General features: G+C 55.9%; 8 protein-coding genes and 1 pseudogene across 9 annotated transcripts; all 9 read right to left on the bottom strand.

The window, feature by feature from the left end:
- Positions 1-275: 275 nt before the first annotated feature.
- On the bottom strand, positions 276-854 carry LINJ_07_0220 (conserved hypothetical protein; the record flags this gene model as incomplete). The annotated part of the gene is made up of 1 exon (XM_001463216.1): positions 276-854. The coding sequence occupies one exon, from the start codon at positions 852-854 to the stop codon at positions 276-278; it is 579 nt and encodes a 192-aa protein (XP_001463253.1).
- Positions 855-1,938: 1,084 nt separating this feature from the next.
- LINJ_07_0210 (putative cytochrome c1, heme protein, mitochondrial precursor) lies at positions 1,939-2,715 on the bottom strand (the record flags this gene model as incomplete). The annotated part of the gene is made up of 1 exon (XM_001463217.1): positions 1,939-2,715. The coding sequence occupies one exon, from the start codon at positions 2,713-2,715 to the stop codon at positions 1,939-1,941; it is 777 nt and encodes a 258-aa protein (XP_001463254.1).
- A 1,491-nt stretch (positions 2,716-4,206) lies between these two features.
- Positions 4,207-5,745, bottom strand: LINJ_07_0200 (conserved hypothetical protein; the record flags this gene model as incomplete). Its single annotated transcript, XM_003392177.1, has 1 exon — positions 4,207-5,745. The coding sequence occupies one exon, from the start codon at positions 5,743-5,745 to the stop codon at positions 4,207-4,209; it is 1,539 nt and encodes a 512-aa protein (XP_003392225.1).
- A 2,207-nt stretch (positions 5,746-7,952) lies between these two features.
- LINJ_07_0190 (conserved hypothetical protein) lies at positions 7,953-8,282 on the bottom strand (the record flags this gene model as incomplete). The annotated part of the gene is made up of 1 exon (XM_001463218.1): positions 7,953-8,282. The coding sequence occupies one exon, from the start codon at positions 8,280-8,282 to the stop codon at positions 7,953-7,955; it is 330 nt and encodes a 109-aa protein (XP_001463255.1).
- Positions 8,283-9,281: 999 nt separating this feature from the next.
- On the bottom strand, positions 9,282-9,755 carry LINJ_07_0180 (putative 3-hydroxyacyl-ACP dehydratase; the record flags this gene model as incomplete). The annotated part of the gene is made up of 1 exon (XM_001463219.1): positions 9,282-9,755. One exon carries the CDS (start codon positions 9,753-9,755, stop codon positions 9,282-9,284), a length of 474 nt encoding a protein of 157 aa, XP_001463256.1.
- A 1,060-nt stretch (positions 9,756-10,815) lies between these two features.
- LINJ_07_0170 (putative 3-hydroxyacyl-ACP dehydratase) lies at positions 10,816-11,289 on the bottom strand (the record flags this gene model as incomplete). Its single annotated transcript, XM_001463220.1, has 1 exon — positions 10,816-11,289. One exon carries the CDS (start codon positions 11,287-11,289, stop codon positions 10,816-10,818), a length of 474 nt encoding a protein of 157 aa, XP_001463257.1.
- Positions 11,290-11,805: 516 nt separating this feature from the next.
- Positions 11,806-12,306, bottom strand: LINJ_07_0160 (conserved hypothetical protein; the record flags this gene model as incomplete). The annotated part of the gene is made up of 1 exon (XM_001463221.1): positions 11,806-12,306. One exon carries the CDS (start codon positions 12,304-12,306, stop codon positions 11,806-11,808), a length of 501 nt encoding a protein of 166 aa, XP_001463258.1.
- Positions 12,307-13,130: 824 nt separating this feature from the next.
- Positions 13,131-14,690, bottom strand: LINJ_07_0150 (putative acyl-CoA dehydrogenase, mitochondrial precursor; the record flags this gene model as incomplete). The annotated part of the gene is made up of 1 exon (XM_001463222.1): positions 13,131-14,690. The coding sequence occupies one exon, from the start codon at positions 14,688-14,690 to the stop codon at positions 13,131-13,133; it is 1,560 nt and encodes a 519-aa protein (XP_001463259.1).
- A 509-nt stretch (positions 14,691-15,199) lies between these two features.
- Positions 15,200-17,623, bottom strand: LINJ_07_0140 (annotated as a pseudogene). The gene has a single exon. A coding segment is annotated over exon 1 (2,424 nt).
- Positions 17,624-17,988: the final 365 nt, after the last annotated feature.

Below are 17,988 nucleotides of genomic sequence, written 5' to 3'. Positions count from 1 at the left end.
GAGGGCGCCCGCTGTCTCGTGCACATGCGTGGAAAAGCTGGCCGAAGCCGCGGGCATCGAGAGATCCGTTATGAGACTTCCTGCTTCTCCCTGTAACACAAACACAAACACATAGCTGTGACAGGACAGTACAACGTCAACATCTCTGCACCTTCATATGCACATGACACACAAAAGACACCGTGGAGTGCACAGAGGCGTGGCCGAGCGTGAACGAAGCGTGGTGCGGCTCCGTCGCATCCCCCAAAATGACGAAAAAGAGGAGCGGCAGCCCACTACTTCTTTCCTGCCGGCGTTGCTGGGGCCTTCGTATCCCCTGCGCCCGGTCTTTTTGACGCGCCCCGCTCCTTATGGAAAATGTCGATGGTCTTTATGTTAAGCATCGACATTCGCCAAGCAACCTTACCGAGGCGGCGCTTCACTTGGTTGTCCAGCACCTGCCGCTGCCACGGTGACTCGAACGTGTTGCTCTTTTCGCGGTCAAAGAGCTCTTCCATGTACCATTGCTGTGCCACGATTTTGTTCTCGAAAATGCCCGGATAGGTCCACTCGGGACCGATGACAGGGTCCGCTTGATCCTTGAAGATAGAGATGGGAACGGACATGCCCTCTTTGCCGTATGTGTACATGTTCTGCGGCACATCCTTCACCTCTACCATCTTCCGGTGCTCCATGCGACCAGAGTACGCGTGCATGAACTTCCGCCGCTCTCTGTCAAGCTCCATCTTCGTCGGCGCCGTGTCGTACGGTAGATAGACTTGCTTGTAGTCAGGCAAGTCGCCTGGCTTGCCACTGCGCTTCAGCAGCGCTGAAGTGCACGCGAGCAGCCTGGGCGTGCAAGTTCTCCGAAACATGTCACTCCCCCCTCGCTGCTAAAGCTCGAGCAGATGTGTGTGCGTGCGTGTGTCAAGAGCTCACATGCGGTGGCCGCCGGGATGGGAGGCGAAAAAGACAGAGGTGTGGTGTGGTGTGGTGAGAGTGGACGGAGCGACACACAAAGCGATACAGAAGAAAGACGCGGAAGAGCAGGGAAGGGGAGGAAGCGCGTCCAAAGCGCATTGGCTGTACCTCACAGCTCCAGAAAAGGGAAGATGGAGGGGAGGAAGGTGGACCACGAGCAGTGGCATTGTCTCACCGAGCCACGGTGCTGCTCTCCTCTCCATTGCATTGTGCAACAGGCCAGAATGCACGCGGGAGCCAACTGCAGCTACACATCATATCACCTCAACTGGCCAAACAGGCATAAATACAAACATGAGGATATCCGCAGAGAGACACCACCAAGGAGAGGGAGCAAGCGAGCAGGGCGGAGGGTGGGGGTGCACTGGCATGCTTTCAACGTGCTCCAGTGCGCCTGTTGCCCCGGGTGCATCCCTCCCTTTCGCTCTCTCTCGCTACTTTGCAGGTCGCCTTCCCGTCGTTACAGACTGGCAAGAGTAAGGAAGGGGGAGGGGGCTGTGACTAATGTCTTGCTATTCCCCTTTTTCTTTTAGGTTGTCTTGAAGTCAGTGCTACTACAGCTTGTGGGACAGAGGAAGGAGAAGGCGTTGAGACGGGGTGAGCCGAAGAGAGAGAGAAGAGTAACGGACCACTTCGATCCCACAGCGACAACAACGGACACCGCTTACAACTCCCTTCCACTCATCCCCTCAGGAGGCTAAAGAAAGAAATGTAGAGAAAAACAGCGACAACGACAACATCACCGACACACGCACACACAGACGAACATGTGTACATTGTGTAAGGGGCTATGCTTAAGTTCCTAAGAGGCAAGATACAGAAAAAAATGAAACCAGCCAACACGAGAGGAGCGAAGGAGAAGAGGGCGACGCGCACGGCAGCGGCAGAGGAGTGCGCTGTGGAGGTTTCATAGAGGGGGTCGCGAGGGTGGCCATGGCGCACGCGTCAGCATCACATCCTCGACTGGTAATGAAAGGCCTACCATGCCTTCTTCCAATAGCGGAACGTAGTGCGGCCGTAGATACGCCAGTTTGTGTTCTTCTGGCCGTAGTGTAGGAGCAGGCAGTTGACCAGCCCTACGGTGGTGATCACTTTCCAAAAGGCTACACGGCGGTCATCGTACTCAGACTCGGCGGACCAGCGCAGGAAGTTCACGACGTCCTTGGCCATCTGGCTGATAGTGGCAGGGGTGCCATCTTCGTAGTCCACCAGGCCATCCGAGAGTGGCGGCGGCATGGAGAGCACGCATCCCTTGAAGTAGGGGTTCCAGAACTGGCCGGGCTTCAGCTCAGGCGCGAACGGTGGAATCTCCATCAGCTCACCGTTGCCCCAATTGTAGCCGGTCACCAGGGAGAAGATGTAGTCCGAGCCACCCTCCTTGCCGAAGACGGCGTGCTGCAAATCCGGGGGCTCAGCACCGTTGTTGGCGAACTGCGCGGCGCGCTGGTTCGGGTAAGGGGTGGGTAGGGTGTCCGTCGGCTTGCCGGGGCGGCGGTTCAGGTTGCCCTCTGCATCCGGCTCGCTGTCGATCATCTCGTACTGGGAGGCCAGCTGCTTGATCTCCTCGCGGGTCATGAAACCCTGGAAGTGGGTGAAGGTCATGCGGCCCAGTGAGTGACACGGCGCGAATACCTCTGTGTAGATCTGGCGGCCGCGGCGGACCGAGGGCCAGTCAAGGCTGTGCCAAATCTCGAAGCGGTCATTGTGGTTCCAATACCAATCACGCTTGATGGGGTGCGCCTTCTTGCCCGCCATTACTGCTTTAAGTACGTGCAATAAAGGGTTTACGTGTGAAGATGGGTGGTGGTGCTGGAGCACTATGACCGAGGGGGCCTGCGTAAGTGTACCAAGAAAGGCTCAACCACTGTCCTACTACTCCTCAGCGAAAGAGACGGGGCGGGGTGCCGCTGGTTTAGTTATACTGCATCAAGGGAGACCGCAAGGGTGAGAGGGGAAGAAGAGGGCGGGAGGTGGGAAGTAAGGCTCGGGGAGAGTCGGAGAGGTGAGAGACCGAGAACGAAAAAGTGCTGCGCCTGTGCGCCCTCGTCAGCATGCTTTGTGGCGTCTCGCGCAGTGGTGCAGATGCCGCAACATCATCACGTGACAGCGTCATCCTCCTCCATATGGAGCCAGACGAGGAGAAGGGAGGGAAGGGCGAGAGGAGGAGAAGGTATGGTGGCACAGGACCTCAACAGCACTGGCGTGCGAGGATCGGTGCCTCTTCTCCATTTCGCGCACTCGCACGCATCAACGCACCTGCACATCCATCGCGACTTCTCTTTCCCCACAAGCTGGTCCGTGCGACAAAAAAATGTACCCTGAACGACTTGCACGCGTAGGGCGCGCACTAAAAACTTTTCTTCTTTGCGACACGCCTATTTCTCTGCCGCACAACGTGAGGTCCAACGCCGCTCCACCCCCGACCCTGTCGCAGGCCGCATCCGTGTGGTGCGAAGCACCGGTAGACACGCGTTGCAGCAGTGCGCCGACCCGGTCGCCCGAGGAGGGCCCGTGCCCTCAAGCGCCGCCCACCCACCCCGCGCACCGTAGGGTGGCTCTCAGGCGCCCCACACCAGCAGGCGGTGCGAGGGCCGGGTGTGGCATACGCTCGAGTCGCGCGGACACTTTTTGCCTATCCGATGAGAACCACAAACGCGTTCACTGCCGCCGCTCGCCCCGGCGCCACGCCGTCCGGGACCCGCCCGCCGACATCCGCAGCGACGACTCGCTCTCACTCGCCCACGTCGTAGGCGCTTGGCACGCGCACCGCCAGAAGTGGCTCGGCATTCGGCCGGGATGGGGGCGGGGAGAGGGGGCTGCTCGGCGTCCACCCAGACCGAGCTGGACACACCGGACCCGGAGATGCCACGCGCGGAGGGGTGCGCGTGCCCCCCTCCTCCGACGTCATCTGAGCAGCTCCACAGCAGAGAAAGAAACAAGGAAACAGTGAAGAAAACAAAAGAATGGAGAGAGGCAGGAGCACGAAAAGAGGTATGTACCGTTGTAATTGAACGCACCTGCACACGCGCACGCCGTAGCAGAACGGCACGTGCCTCAGCAAGAGAACCAACACACGTGCTTGTGCACATGGGCGCTGAGAACGCGGAAGGAAGAGGGAAAGGGAGGTGGCTACGAGGAGCTCGCGGCTCCATAGACAAGAGCCCACGCCCGCAAACGAACACGTACAAACTGGACAGCCGTGCGTGTGAGACAGACGAGCCTGGGAGGGCGGCAGGTCTACCTCTGTCACGCCCCACCAAACCACCTACTGCGAATCCCTGTCATGAAGCGCTGCATGGCCGTCTCGTTCTTGACACTCGCCGCCTGCTCCTCTGCCTCGCGCTTGCGCAGTTCGCGGCGCACGATGCGGATCTTCTCATTTAGAAGCGCACAGTTGTACGTCGTCGTGCACTCGAAGCGGTCCTCCTCAAAGTGGGAGCTCTTCGTATAGGCGATCTCCATGTACTTGGGTTTGTCGGCGAAGATGCGCACTTCCTCGATGTCCTTGATCGTCCGCTCCGTCGTCTTGGGCAGCGCCTCCGACGCGTTCGGGCGCATTGTGTACAGGTGCTCGCCATCCACACAGAGCAGCCGCTGCTGTCGTGCGCCGTACTTGTTGATGCAAATCACCTCGAACTGCTGGAAGGATACTGCCTCATCAACGCCCATGTCAATGATGATGTCCTCTGTCAAGTCGCGCAGAACCTCTGTCGGGGCCTCCTCGACGGCACGCCCGTTTACCACGACTTCCCGAACGCCGAACCGGAAAAGGGACAAAACGGTGCGCTCGGCGATGGGGCAGTTTGGCTGACCGCAGCCGGCGCCGAAATTGTAGTACTCGTTAATGTTCAGTTCCATCGGCCCATGCATGATACGCAGAGACCCTTGAATGATCCCGCTGGCTGGCAGACGGCTACAGATGGTAGCCTCCAACGACTCGGAGAGCATGTCGGCCGGCACGACGCACTGTCGCTGCACTGCCTTTGCCTGCGGATCTAATGGGCGCACCTGCACGGTCAAGTTGACGTCGCGCGTTGTCGTATTCAGCAGGGCTGTGCGCTGCGGAAAGAGAAACAGCTTCGCCGCCGGCATCGGGTTAACGGCGTAGCACGAAAAATTCTGCGCACCGAGGTCCAGCTGCGCCGCCATCTCTTCCTCACCCGTGTCCTCGTCAGCGATGAACAGCTTGTACAGGCGCGGGTTCGTCGAGTAGCGCTGCGAGAGCGATTCATTGGTCGCCACGGCCTGCTGCAAGAACGCTGCCACGACGTCGACACCGCGGTAGGTCGGCTGCGTCATATTCACGGTCACAGTCGTGCGCTTGCCCTCAGCGTTGAGAAACGTGCTGAATACGCGCACTTCGCGCGTGGAAGGAACGGCGTCGCAGGCAAAGTCATTCGAGGCCATGCTCTGGGTATTGCTCAGCAGCCCGTCCCACTGCAGCCCTCGACCGCAACCGCCGCGCAGTTGGGATGCGCAGCCGGCTGCAATGGCGATGGATCCTTGGCGCTGCAGTGCGCCTGCTAAGGTCCGCCCAACATTACGAAAGAGGGCGTTGGCCGTCAGCGCCCGCTCCGCAATCGCATCCTGCACCTCGTCCCGGGTCAATGCCCAGACTTTACCTAGCTCGTCGCTGTATTCACTCGCGTTGGGTCGCCAATCATCCACCGCGTGCCACGATTCGCCATTAGCAGCGCGTGGGACCTTGTAGACACACTTTCTCTGCTCTCGCTCCAAGTCCTCGGCGACATCGATGCCCGTCACGTCGACGGCCCATCGCATCATTGTCTACCTCCTCACACCCGCCACGCCGAAGCGTGTTTGCGTGCCTGTGTGTGTGTCCGTATATCTGGTGTTCGGGCTCTCAGACGCACTGGAGCCTGCGCCAATGGTGGACACAGAAGCAGTGCCCCAGGAGCTGAAATGTACAAAGAACGCCGGCAATGGCACGCGCGGCCTGAGATGAGGCGCTCGTGCAAAAATTCGTGACGGCACGAAAGCACCTCGGCACTTGAGCAAAAGAAAAACGCGAGCGGCGCAACGCATCCAACGGCCTTGTGCACGTCGGCCAGAGCACAGCCGTGGCAGCCTAGAGAACGCCGTGAATAAACTACGGCAGCGCGACGGCAATGACCCTCACACAACCACAGAAACCCCTCACAAGAGAAAAGGCGAGGACGGATGAAAATGACCAACACGCACAGTCGATGCGTCTGTGTGAATGCTTGCTTTCCTTCGCCGGCACGAGAAAGAAGGTAGGAGGCGAGAGAGGGGAAGGGAAGAGGGGGAAGGGGATTAGGGGGGACGTATCGAGGAGTACAACAAGCGCTGCGACCTGTAGGAAAACATACAGTTGCGCAACCCGAGATGAGGGGTGCGTGCCATCGTACAGCTTCGGCCGAGCCTTGTCACTCAAGGTGATCCTTAGGGACGGTGTGTGCACCTTCATTGGGGGCTCACGAGAATGCCTGGCCACCCATCTTTTCGGATCTCCTGTCTCACCTGGTGAAGCGGTGAACTGGGGCTGGATGGGTGGGACCGACTCTAACGCACCGGCAACGATGGAAAGAAGGCCTGAGCGGGGATTCGAGTGACCACATGAAGAACGTGACTTCAAATAAGAATTGAGAGCGAAGCGGCATTACGTGGTGCATCCACACAGCGGAAGTAGGCGATGGCGCACGATACACCGGTGCTTCTCGCCAGCTCTGAGCGCCTGGGGAACACTGACGGAAAGGGGGAGGGAAGACGTGCACGGAAATCCATTGACGAAAACGATAAGGAAGAAAGTACTTTAGACGGCAAGAAAGGCGCGCTGGCTGGCTATGGAAGAGAAGCAAGGTGTTGAAGCAGAAGATACAGGAAGCCAGAGGACAATGGGCGAACGTCCGCATTCACTGTGCAAGGCGAGCCATCACCGCCGTGTGCACTCGACTAGGCGTCCATGTGCATAGGTGCTTGTGCCTCATCGCAAGAAAGGGTGGGCAAGTCAAAACAGCTTCAGTCAACGAGAATAGAGGCGATGGAAGGAAGATGAGGCGCCAAAGGCGTGGAGGAAAGGAAGGAGAGAGGGGAAGAAATTCGATAGCACATCCCCTCGTGCCGTACAGCAGATCGCATATGCCTTGATGGAGATTGGATCGCAGAGGAGGAGGAGGGGGAAGGGGGGCACGTGCGAACGTGTATATGTATATATATATATATATATATATATGTATACGTGCACCAGTGGTCAGCGAACAAATAGGCAAAGGGAGAGGGAGGAAGAAGGGGTGGGTGGGTGTGGTAGCGTGAGAGAGGTAGAAAGGCGAACGGTGTGCCTCGCAAACAGGTGAGGCAGTGCAAGAGAAGCGGTGAAGAAAAGGCGCACACGTACTCGGCAGTCGGTTATATGCCCCCCCCCCCTTCATCTGCTTCCTTGATGAAAGGTGTCGGCAGTTTCTGCCAAAGTGTGGGACGGAAGAAAAGGGACTGAGCAGCACACCCTCACAACGCCGACGGTGCCGGCACCATCGCGTCAGCGCTAGACAGAGCGGCCATCCATACGACACCGACAATACGTAGTGTTCTGAATGCATCAATACGAGACCGATATCGGCGCACCGCGTGAAATTCACACCCTCCGCAGCCCGGAGAGCGCGTGCTCTTCGCTTTGGCACGCTGCCGAGCCGGCACACTTGTGCGGCTGTGTTTGTGTGAAAGAGCACCCAGGATTCGGAGCCATCATGAAAAAGGAAAGCGCTAGCACAGCCTCGCGGTGTTGCATCAACAGAGGCACAGAGAAGACACGAGATGACGATGCAATATGATTTATGCAGGCACGCCGCCAACGCTGTCGCACGCGTCATCTTCAACACCCACACGACACCAACAGTAATACGCACATAGGTATACCTTCGCTGGAGAGGGAACACACGGCGACCTTTACCATCCACCTCCTACCTCAACCAGTTACCAGGGAAAAGAGAAGGTGGATGATGGAGACAGTCGCGTTAGTCTGTTGAGATGCGCCGGTGGTCCAGAACACGCAGTTCACGATCCAGCTTGTAGTTTCGCCGGTACAAGGGAAACATGCGATCCCGCGAGGCTGCCAACGATCCTGGACGGCTGGTGCGACCCTGCTCGGCTGGATAGCGCTGCCCCTTCATCGAATACGTGTAATGTAATGGCTTGTAGAGAGAGGCGACGTACGCCTCATCCAGCTGCAGCTCCGCAGCGGCCTCATCCAGGTTAAAGCGGCCACGGCGGTCAAGCGGGTGGACAGTCTTGTCCTTCCATCCGCGCTCGAAGGAGTTGTAGAGAGCACGCACAGTCCGGCGCATCTCTGTTTCCTATTATTCCTTTCTTTTTCTTCTGTGTGCTCTCCCTCCTTTCAAAACATACGCCACGGATACGCTTCGCCCGTGTGCGCAGTGCGTTATCTGTATATATGTGTGTGTTTTAAGAGGTAGCGCGTCCAGAAATAGGAAGACGACCCCGAAGAGCACACATACACACAAAGACGTCGTACTTTGCCGAGTGGCTGTGGAGGGGTGAGATCGAACACCGCAACGCATGTTGAAGAACAGCAGAGCAGTATGTGGAGAGAGAAAGAATGAATCATGAAGAGAAGCCGAGTGGTGGAGGGAAACGAGTGCAGCACATGCCATAAGCCTCAGCGTGCACCCAGACAAGCTGAGATGCATCAAAGGGGGCAAGGACGCGAAAGGCGTCAAACCTCCGCACGTGCATGCAGGTGCACGTCCTTTTCACGTGTAGCCTGGACACCATTCGTGCTGACCCAGCGGCATGCGATAAAGCAGAGGGTGGCCTTGAAAACGGCAGGGACTCTTGTTTCGCTACTCTTCCTGGACCACTCCACGAATCGAAAGGTAAAAAACTATGGTGAGAGGGAGAGAAGACACACATACGCACACAAAGAAAGGGACAGAGAGAGAGCAAGCCGTGCATTTGACACGCTTAAAACCACGCTGCCGCACCCCCTTGCGCCTTTTGTGCCCTTCCCTCTCCCTTCTTCCTCTTCCCTCAGCATTGTGGGGGAAGTGGGGAGGGCGGCTCTGCAAGTTGTGAGACAGACGAGTCCGACAAGAATACATGAAAAAGTAGTTCGTAGATTGTGTGCTGGAGAGCCCCGGGGGAGGGGTGGAGCAGGGGATGAAGAACTTGTGTGCTGTTTGCATGTGCGCGTCCTTTGGGCCCCCAAAAGTGCAGGCGACCTTTACTGCAGGCGCCTTCCTTGTTGCTCACTCACTTATCCCCCCCCCTGCCACCACCGTCACCACCTCCACCGCCGCCCCAATCATTCGCTGCTCTCCTCCTCTCTACTTCGTCACAGACCACTCACTCTCCCCCTCAAACTGCAGAGTCTTGTTCATGACCACGGCAGACCCTTCAACGCACACGGTTGTCTTGCCGGTCGAGGGGTCCGTCTTTTGTACGATGTTGGAGAGAGAGATGAGACCCTTATCCTTGCGGAACTCTCGGACTTCCACGATGACATCGAGGTCGTCGCCGACGAACACCGGGGCGGTGAAGCGCAAGTTCTGTGACAGATACACAGTGCCAGGGCCGGGCATCTCCTTCGCCATGAGACCGGAGAAGAGCGAGCCGGCGTACATGCCGTAGCAAATAGTGGTGGGAAACCCCGCCGCCTTAGCCACCTCCGGGTCACTGTGAATGGGGTTGTGGTCGTCAATGACGTCGCCGAAGGTGTTGACATTCTCTTGGCTGATGTGGACTGTCCTGGTCGCCCGTGAGCCCACACGGATGACAAGTGGTGCAGTCTCGCTGGACATGGTCGCTTGTGATGATGATGGTCCTTCGATATTTGCACACTTGGAAGAGGATGACACTTGCTCGGCGCTCTGATCTCGAGTGCGCATGTATGTTGTCGATACTGAGAGTTCGAGAAAAGAAGTATGCGAAAATAAAAAAGAAAAGGAATCGGTGTAGTACTCACGCAGTGTCGCAGGCGATGGTGTCGAAAGAAAGGAATGGAGAAAGAGGGAGCGGGAAGGCGGAGGGGAGAAGGTTCGGGGTTGTGATGTGTGCGATGGCACACAGAGGCCGGCATCCGCTTCACGCATCTCACAAGACATCCCTTTATTTGACTTTGTTTTGCACTCACACGTGCAACAGCGCGTGCTAGATGCGAGGGTGAACAAATCTTCGGCGGGCGGGGGGTGAGAGGGTAATGCAGAGCAACATCGATTCGGCATGAACTCACGCACCTCCTCCATGCACAAGGGCCCGAGGTGCCGAAAATATTCGAGAAGGCGATGATGATGGAAACACGCATGTGTTCCTTTTATGTGTGAGGAGACGCTAGCAACAACAACTGCAGCAAGTACAAGAGCTCTGCTGCTTCCCCTCTCCCCCATCTTTGCGTTCCCTGTGCAACGCTTGGGAGAGTTGCATTGGATCGATGGGGAGACGGAAACAAGAAAACAGCGTCGGACAGGCAGAGTGTGTGCATGCACGTGCGCGTGTGTGTGTGTCTATTTAGAATGGAGGAAGGTGCCAAGAAGGGGGGAGGCCTCCGAACACGTAATGGTCGCAACGATGCAAAAGAAAAAAAAACGGAACAATCGAAAAAATTGCTAAAGCGGCAAACACAACGAAAAGAAAAAGAGAAGTGAAAGAGAGCACCACCTCCGTCACGACAGACACGGACGCAGACAGACGATACAAGACGTACGTCACGTCAGCCAGCCGCCGACAGAGAAACGTGCGCCTCGCTTCCTCTTTTTTTGCTGCCTCTGTGAATCACCCTTCGCTCGGGTGATCCCGGCACTTTGTACGTGTAGAGGCATGTTGTTCTTGGGGGGTTTACTTCCCAACGTCGGCAACGCGGCGCTAAAGCCGACGCGTCCACTCGCTCTCCCCTTCGAAGTCCACCATCTTGTTCATTCCTACCGAGAACCCCTCAATACAGATGATCTTCTCGCTCGGGTTCTTAGGGTCTGCCTTCTGAATGATGGTCGACATCTCAATGAGCCCCTTGTTGCGGCGGAACTGGGTGACTTCGGCAATCACCTCCAGCTCATCACCAACAAAGATGGGTCTTGTAAAGCGCAGGCTCTGCGATACGTACACCGTGTTCGGGCCCGGGATTTCCGTCGCCATCAAGCCGGAAAAGAGAGAGCCGGCCAGCATACCATAGCATATGGGGGATGGGAATCCGGCGGCCTTTGCAGCGGCCGCATCGCTATGAATGGGGTTGTGGTCTTGAATGAGGTCCCCAAAAGTAACCACATCCCTCTGCGTGATTTTCACCGTCTTTGAAGCCTTCGCCCCGACGCGGATGATGCGGCGTGCTGCCGCTTGCATTGAGTTCGCCTGAGATGGGGCAGTGGCGGAGACACTTACCGATCATACAATGGACAAATGGCGAATTTGTTCGCGTGTTGTCTGTGGAGAGCGCACCACGCCAAGAACGCATGCAGACCAAAAAAAAAAAACGAAGAGTGGTAGACAAACAAGGTGTAGAAACAAGAAAACGTCGAGGCAGAGGATGTGAGAGACGGAAAAGCAGTTGGTCGCAGCGCTAATCGTTTTCAGGCCTGCGCGCGCGGGTGCAGGCCTTGCGCAGCTTCGAAAGATTCGGCCCTGCTGAGGTGGTCTGAACAAAAAGGGGGAAGACACACGCACATACACACACGTTCTTCCTCTCCCGCCCAGCCCTCTTTGCTGTCACCAAAAAGTGTTCCATCGTGGCCACAGCCGTGGAAAAAGACATGCACTGCTTCATATTGCTTCTTTAGATGTAACGCGACGACATCAGTCCTCTTTCGAAGCCTACACACACACGCACGCGAAACAGGTCGCCCTGGTCGACGGCCCGGCTCAGATCCGGTTGTACTGCAGCGCGTTCCGTTGCATCACCTTGTTCCATCGGTGTTCCCACCCACCCTGGTTCAAGGTACTGTCCGTACCCCAGCCCTTGTAGTGAACGCGGTGTACCAGAATGTTACCTGAGCGGACCATCTTGTTCATCGTCCAGGACGATACGTTTGCGTAAGGTACCCACTCGCGCGTGCCTAGCGCACCCTGCACCGCGTAGTAGCGGTCGACGTTTGCGAGGCGGTAGTATGGAACCTTGAAGAGGCCGAACTGGTTGTAGCTGAAGCAAGTGACCTTCCGCTGAAGCATCTGCTGCGGTAGACCGGAGAGTGACTTCGCCAGTGGCTCATCTACGTTCGCTAGCGCCTGACACAAGCTGCGCAACCACTCATCACGGAAGGACTTTTCGTACATGAGGCGCGACTCCAGCACGAAGTGGGTGTGCCGGCGTGGCACATCCTGTCCAATGTGCCGCATCAGCAAGACGCCCTTGCAGCTCAGCATGGCTCTCGCACCTGCAAGCTTCGACGAGACACAGGTTCAACGGTGACTCCAGGAAGTCGAAACGCGGAAAAGGAAAAAGAGACGGTGAAAGTGCAATTGGGAAGGTAGCAGAAAAAAATGACCCGCGCAGAGGCACTTGATATTTCACTTCTCTACACAAAAGGCGGTCAGCGACATGACTATGACCACCAAGCGCGTCCGCAGCATGCGGACGGAGGGTGTTGCACTCGGCAGTGCGAAACACCGTGAGAAGGTCCTTTTTTCTTTTTCCGCTTCTTCCTTCACTGTGGGTTGTCCGCAATTCGCCCGCCCCGTTGTCACCGTCGAGAAACGAGCCGTACTCCGCCCGCCATGCATTCCCGGCTCATTCTAGCAGCTCATCATACGAACGCGTGCGTCATCCTCTGCACGGCAATGGCTCTTTACGGGGAAAAGGATGATGACACGGTCACAAGCGAGACACGGGAAGGAAGAAAAATAATGAGAGTCGCGTTAGTGCTTAAAAGTTAGCCACGACAGTTGTTTGTGATGCACAACTACTACTAATCGCCCCAGCATGCAAAGCGAACGAGAAACACGCTTATACTGAGAACTGGGACACACACACACACACACGCACGCGCACAACATGTAATAGCACCATCTCGACCGCTGGCAAGCCCTCTGCCGCACAACTTCTCTTCATTTTCGCGCTGTTGCAATGTACTGCTCTTTGATTCAGTGTGTCTGTGTGTACCAGTAGTTGCGGAAACAGAAAAAAAAAAGGCAGATCCCGCGCGGTACGGTTATAAGAGACTCCGGCCCGTGTCAGGCCGTGCTTCCCCCTACGACCGCAACGCCTCATCACACATCTCCACCGCAATCCGCTTGTAGGAGTCATCTGCAGTCATTCCGATGTTGTAGGACTCCTCAGAGAGCTGAATCGCGCGGCTGGTGGCCATGGCGATAAAAGCGCTTGCCAGTTCCCTTTCAGTTTTCGCAGTTGGCAGGCGCTTGCTCTGGCACATGGCTGCTCGCGACGCACTCGCAGAGGCGGCGTAGAGCAAGGACGCTGCCTCACCAAGGCGGTTAATGATGAGCTGTTGTTGAGGCACCTGTGAGCCATTACGGACAAAGGTGGCCTCCACAGCGTTACCAAAGGCAACCACAGCAGAATCGATGGCGGAGCAGTCCAGTTCCCGCACCGGCACGCGATCCTTCATGCCCATCGACCGCATTGTCCGAAGCTGCACCATCTGCAACGTAGACGTGCGCTGAAAGACAAGACCGTAGTCCTCAACTCCGCAGCAGACGGCAGATGAGTAGAGAAAATCTACGGACTCCATCATGGACAACAGAAGACGCGCGTTTGCAAAGCACTTTTCCAGCACCTCGCTCATGGGGGTTGCTGTCGACAGAATGCTGAGCCACTCATTCGTGCTGCTCTGCACGAATACACTAACTAGAGCCGCCTCCAGCAAGCTGTCTTCGGTGGGCAAATCTAGGTTGGCAGTTAGAGCGTAGAGAGAGGACTCCATGGCATACATGATGCACGCGCACGACGCGACCGTGTCAGCAGCCCACTGTTCCGGTACACTGTCCCGCAGCTCTTGCACGACCCGCTTCGAAATGCCGAGAAGCGCGGCCGCGTAGACGTACTGCTCAGTGAACAACGTGATCATGCGATCCTTGAACCCTTCCCCAACTACGCCAACTACGTCAGCAGCGGGAGTGTCTTCAAAGCTAACGGTTCCCCCATTCACACTCACTCCTTTTGCGTTCTTCTCCAAGATAAAGAAGGTGTTCCGCGAAACCTCCATCGGCCCCGCCTCCGTCGCGGTCTGAGTCAGCGCCTTGGCCAGTACCAGATAGTGCGTCGCACCCTCAGCGAACTCGCATCGTTTGCACCCTGTGAGTACGTACCTGCCGTCGCTTGTGAGCGAAGCCTTGGCAGTGTTCATGCTAATGTCGTTGCCACAGCCCTCCCGTGTGGCCCATCCCATCATAATCTTGCCATCGGACATGCCGGTAAGATACTTCCCTTTCACTTCCTTCGATCCTACGGTGGACAGCAAATAAGACGCGAAGCCACAGTGCTGAATCGTCTGCAGCAGCTTGCTGTCGCCACTGGTGCCTACCTCCTCACAGACGAGAGCGTGCGCTGTGTGCCCTAGCCCCAGTCCGCCGTACTCAGTGGCGATTCGAGCGCCTGCGAGGTTCAGGTCCTTGTCACTGCTACGGATCTGCTCAATGAGCGCCTGCACAGTTTCGGACTCGTCACTGTCCAGCTTCCGGGAAGGATACGGGAAGAGCTCTTCGGGAACGACGCGAAAGTTGAAAAGACCAGCCGCGTACGAGGCATGGCGCACGTACCGCCTTGGCGCTGAAGAAAACACGCGGCGCATTTGGTTCTGCAGAAGGTGACTGCGGGCTTTTCGTTCCAGCTTTCAGTCACAGGCACCCGTAGATCGCATTTTTTGTCACAGAATGCAAGCACTCAGCATGGGGAAGGTGAGAGGAAAAAAAAACGTCGGCCGAACGAAGAGAGTCGGAACATCTTAGCATTGATGTGCTGTGCGCACGGAGGGTTGCGTAGGCGAACTACAACGCAACGACGCCATAAAAGCTTTGAGGCGCTCAAGGGCCAGCTCCCCGCGCTCTTCTACCCTCAGATAAACCATATACTAACGTGAAAATGGGCAGGCATCGAATCCAACGGAGAACAACGAAGAAAAAAAGCATCTGCTGTGTTGTCTCCCTGTAGCCTGCTGTGTGCGGACGAGTCCTATTTTCTTTATTTTCAGTTTTATGTGTCTTAGACGAGTCTTAAGAGGGAAAGAAGAGTTGGTTTCTTAAACTGTCCACGCCTACTGCTCCTCGACAACAGCCAAGCTCATCAAACCGGTACAGCACGTCAGCATTCCTCCTCGTTTTCTGTATGCCCGGCAGGGATGTCAGACATGCTGAACGCAACCGTAGTCCATTTTGGGAATACTCGCTTGAATAGATCCATGCACACAACATCATGCTGCATAATCTGGTCGTTGAGAACAGCCTTGAAAAGGCCATGAGTGCCAACGGGTTTGGTTATCTTGCCACGACGGCCGAACTTGGTGTAAAGGTCGACCGGCTGAAACCACTTGATATCTTCGTCATTGAAGAACATGTACTTGACAACGACCTGCTTTTTGTGAATCACCGCCACGCGGCCACTGAGAACAGCGCGCTTTAGCAGAAGAGTTTCAGGGTTGGGAGGAAGGCTACCGCCAAAGCATGCTAGTCGCAGGGGATTTCCCTCTGCCTGCTCCTCAAGTGAAGGTACCTGGAAGAGCAGCAGCGGACACGGGTTGTAGCTGATGGGACCGAAAAATGTCGCCATACGGAACCTGTCGCCTTCGTGGAAGAAGCGGGAAAACTTGGATCGGTCGCCTGAGCTGATATCGCTGAAGAGCGGCGAGACGTAGAACTTTCGAAATCCAATGTGCGCCAGCATGGGAGTTTTGGACTTGATAGGCTCATCGAGCTCCGACGCCCTCTGAACCTGGAAGTGCAGCACAGACCACTTTTGCTCGTGCTGCAGCTGGCCGGAAGCAATAAGAAGGCATCGTTCACAGGCATTCCAAACGCTTTGAGGGACGTTGACGAGTGTGATGGCGATGCGCATGCCTACCTCAGCCATGCCTCCTTCGCATGCGTCAATTGCGCTCTCGCGAATACGAGAGTACCCCTGAAGCTTGTAGATGTAAGCGTACTGTGGAGGCAAGTTCTCCGCCGGATCCCACCTGCCTGTGTGGAAACTCTTCATTCCACGGTACTTTGCAAAACGCTGCCTCGCAGGTATGTTAACAGGAGTTTCTACCATATCTGGATTCCAAGCCTCCTCCTCGCTCAGTTCCTTCAGCTTTTCCATTTCCAGTATCCGCTCCTCGTCTGTCATGCGCTCCAGACGAACAACATCCTCAGCCTTGAGAAAATCGACATCGGTTTGTGTCGTGCGGTGAGACATGGCATCCCCGGCAAAGGCGTCCTCATCATCCATAGTAATGTGCTGATGCACCGGTGCATTGTCCTTCACGATGTTCTCCTCTGTGTCGTACCACGCCGCTTGATCGCTGGAAACGCCAGCCGGTACGCGAATCTTGTGAGTCCCAGCAATTTCCTGGTGATAAAGCACGTCGGCGTCAGTTGGAAAACCATCGTCCTCGAGAGTCGAATTCGCTTGAACTTGCTGGAGCGATTCTCGCTGTTCTGCCTCAGATGTCTCAATGAGCACTCGCTCATCGCCCTTCCGCACTTCCTCGATCTTGCAAACTTGAAAAGTACCGTGATTTGTTAGATGCACAAGCTGTGTAGCAGAAAGAGGCATACCACGCAAATGGCCCGTGATTGTAAGCTCCTGGGTTTCAGGATTGTAAGCCTTCTCCTCCACTGCCATGTATGGATGTTGATCTCTCCATTTCAGGGTCCGGATTTTCGACACCTGCATGTGGCGTAGAATGTTGGTGTAGTCGTCTTGGCTGACCGCGGGCATGACTTTCGTTGTGTCACTCAGAACAGAGTTGAAATAGCGCTGGTGGATCTTCAGCACCTTCTGTCGTTGGCGGTCGGCGAAGGTGTGCAGGTTCTGAATTATGACGACAACGCTTGGGGTACCCTGAGAGTTGATGGCCGCAACGAGATCGCGCGTGTAGTCGGTGATGCACAGACCAATGTCGCTGAACCAAGTTGTCGCAATCGTCTCTGCTCCGTCTTCACCCGTGAAAGCGCGGGTATCTTGAAGCTCACGGATAGTATTTTGTACAGCCTGTGAACAGTCCAGTGTAAGCACCATAAAATCACTCACTTTCGCGACGTCGATGCAGTCCTGATCGTTGCAGTTCTTTTCGCAGACAAATGTGAAAGCCACTTTCCTTTCCTTTGACACAACACTGAACGGTTGATCGCCACCTGGAAAATCCGCATGCAGGCTCTTGCAGAATCCCTGAAGAATTTCTTCCGTGTTTCCGGACTCGTTGGCGGGAACAATGCCGACAATACGAGGTATTCCGTCAGCGCTCCCCAGGCGCCGCTGCTCCAGAGCTGCACGGGCACGCTTGTCACGTATTGCAGCAGCTATCTGCTTTGAACGCTCCTTGTTGTGAGCGGAAGTCCCAGCCTTTACGTTGCACTGCTTGCTCTGCAGTTGCCGGCCCTTGGATTTGTCAGCCAGTGCGTGCTTTGACGCGAAGCGCTGCTTATGTTCTTTGTTCCGAGCCATTGTACATGATCTGGCTATCTGGACTAGAAAAGAGCCAACAGAGAGAAACGAGGCGGAAAGAAATATGGGTGAGAGCTACATAGAATTATGGAAAACGAGACAAGATCGGGTTGCAACCCACACAGAAATGAGCACGAAGGTACCCTGCGCCGCGTCCTCATACGCTTCTTGTCTCTCTCTTGTTGATAGGCTGCATCGCGAAACAATGCGTCAAGTGAGATGAATGTGCTGGGAAAACGCTGACCGAAGGTGACCAAAGGTCGGCAAATGGTAGATTGAAAAAAAAAGGCTTGCCCGTTGCAACAACGAAGAAACAAGTCTGTGTATTAAAGAACTTGACTGTCCTACAGACATTTGAAAGTCGAACACCAAGAAACCTGAACGAGAACAGAATTTCACAGCTGCACAGAAAAAAAAAGGAAATCGCCACGCGCGCGACTTGCAAC

Source organism: Leishmania infantum, chromosome 7 (assembly GCF_000002875.2).
Source record: "Leishmania infantum JPCM5 genome chromosome 7".
In the NCBI taxonomy this organism is placed as follows: Eukaryota; Euglenozoa; class Kinetoplastea; order Trypanosomatida; family Trypanosomatidae; genus Leishmania; species Leishmania infantum.
The sequence above is the reverse complement of the archived record's forward strand: the minus strand, read 5'-3'. Positions and strand labels throughout refer to the sequence as shown.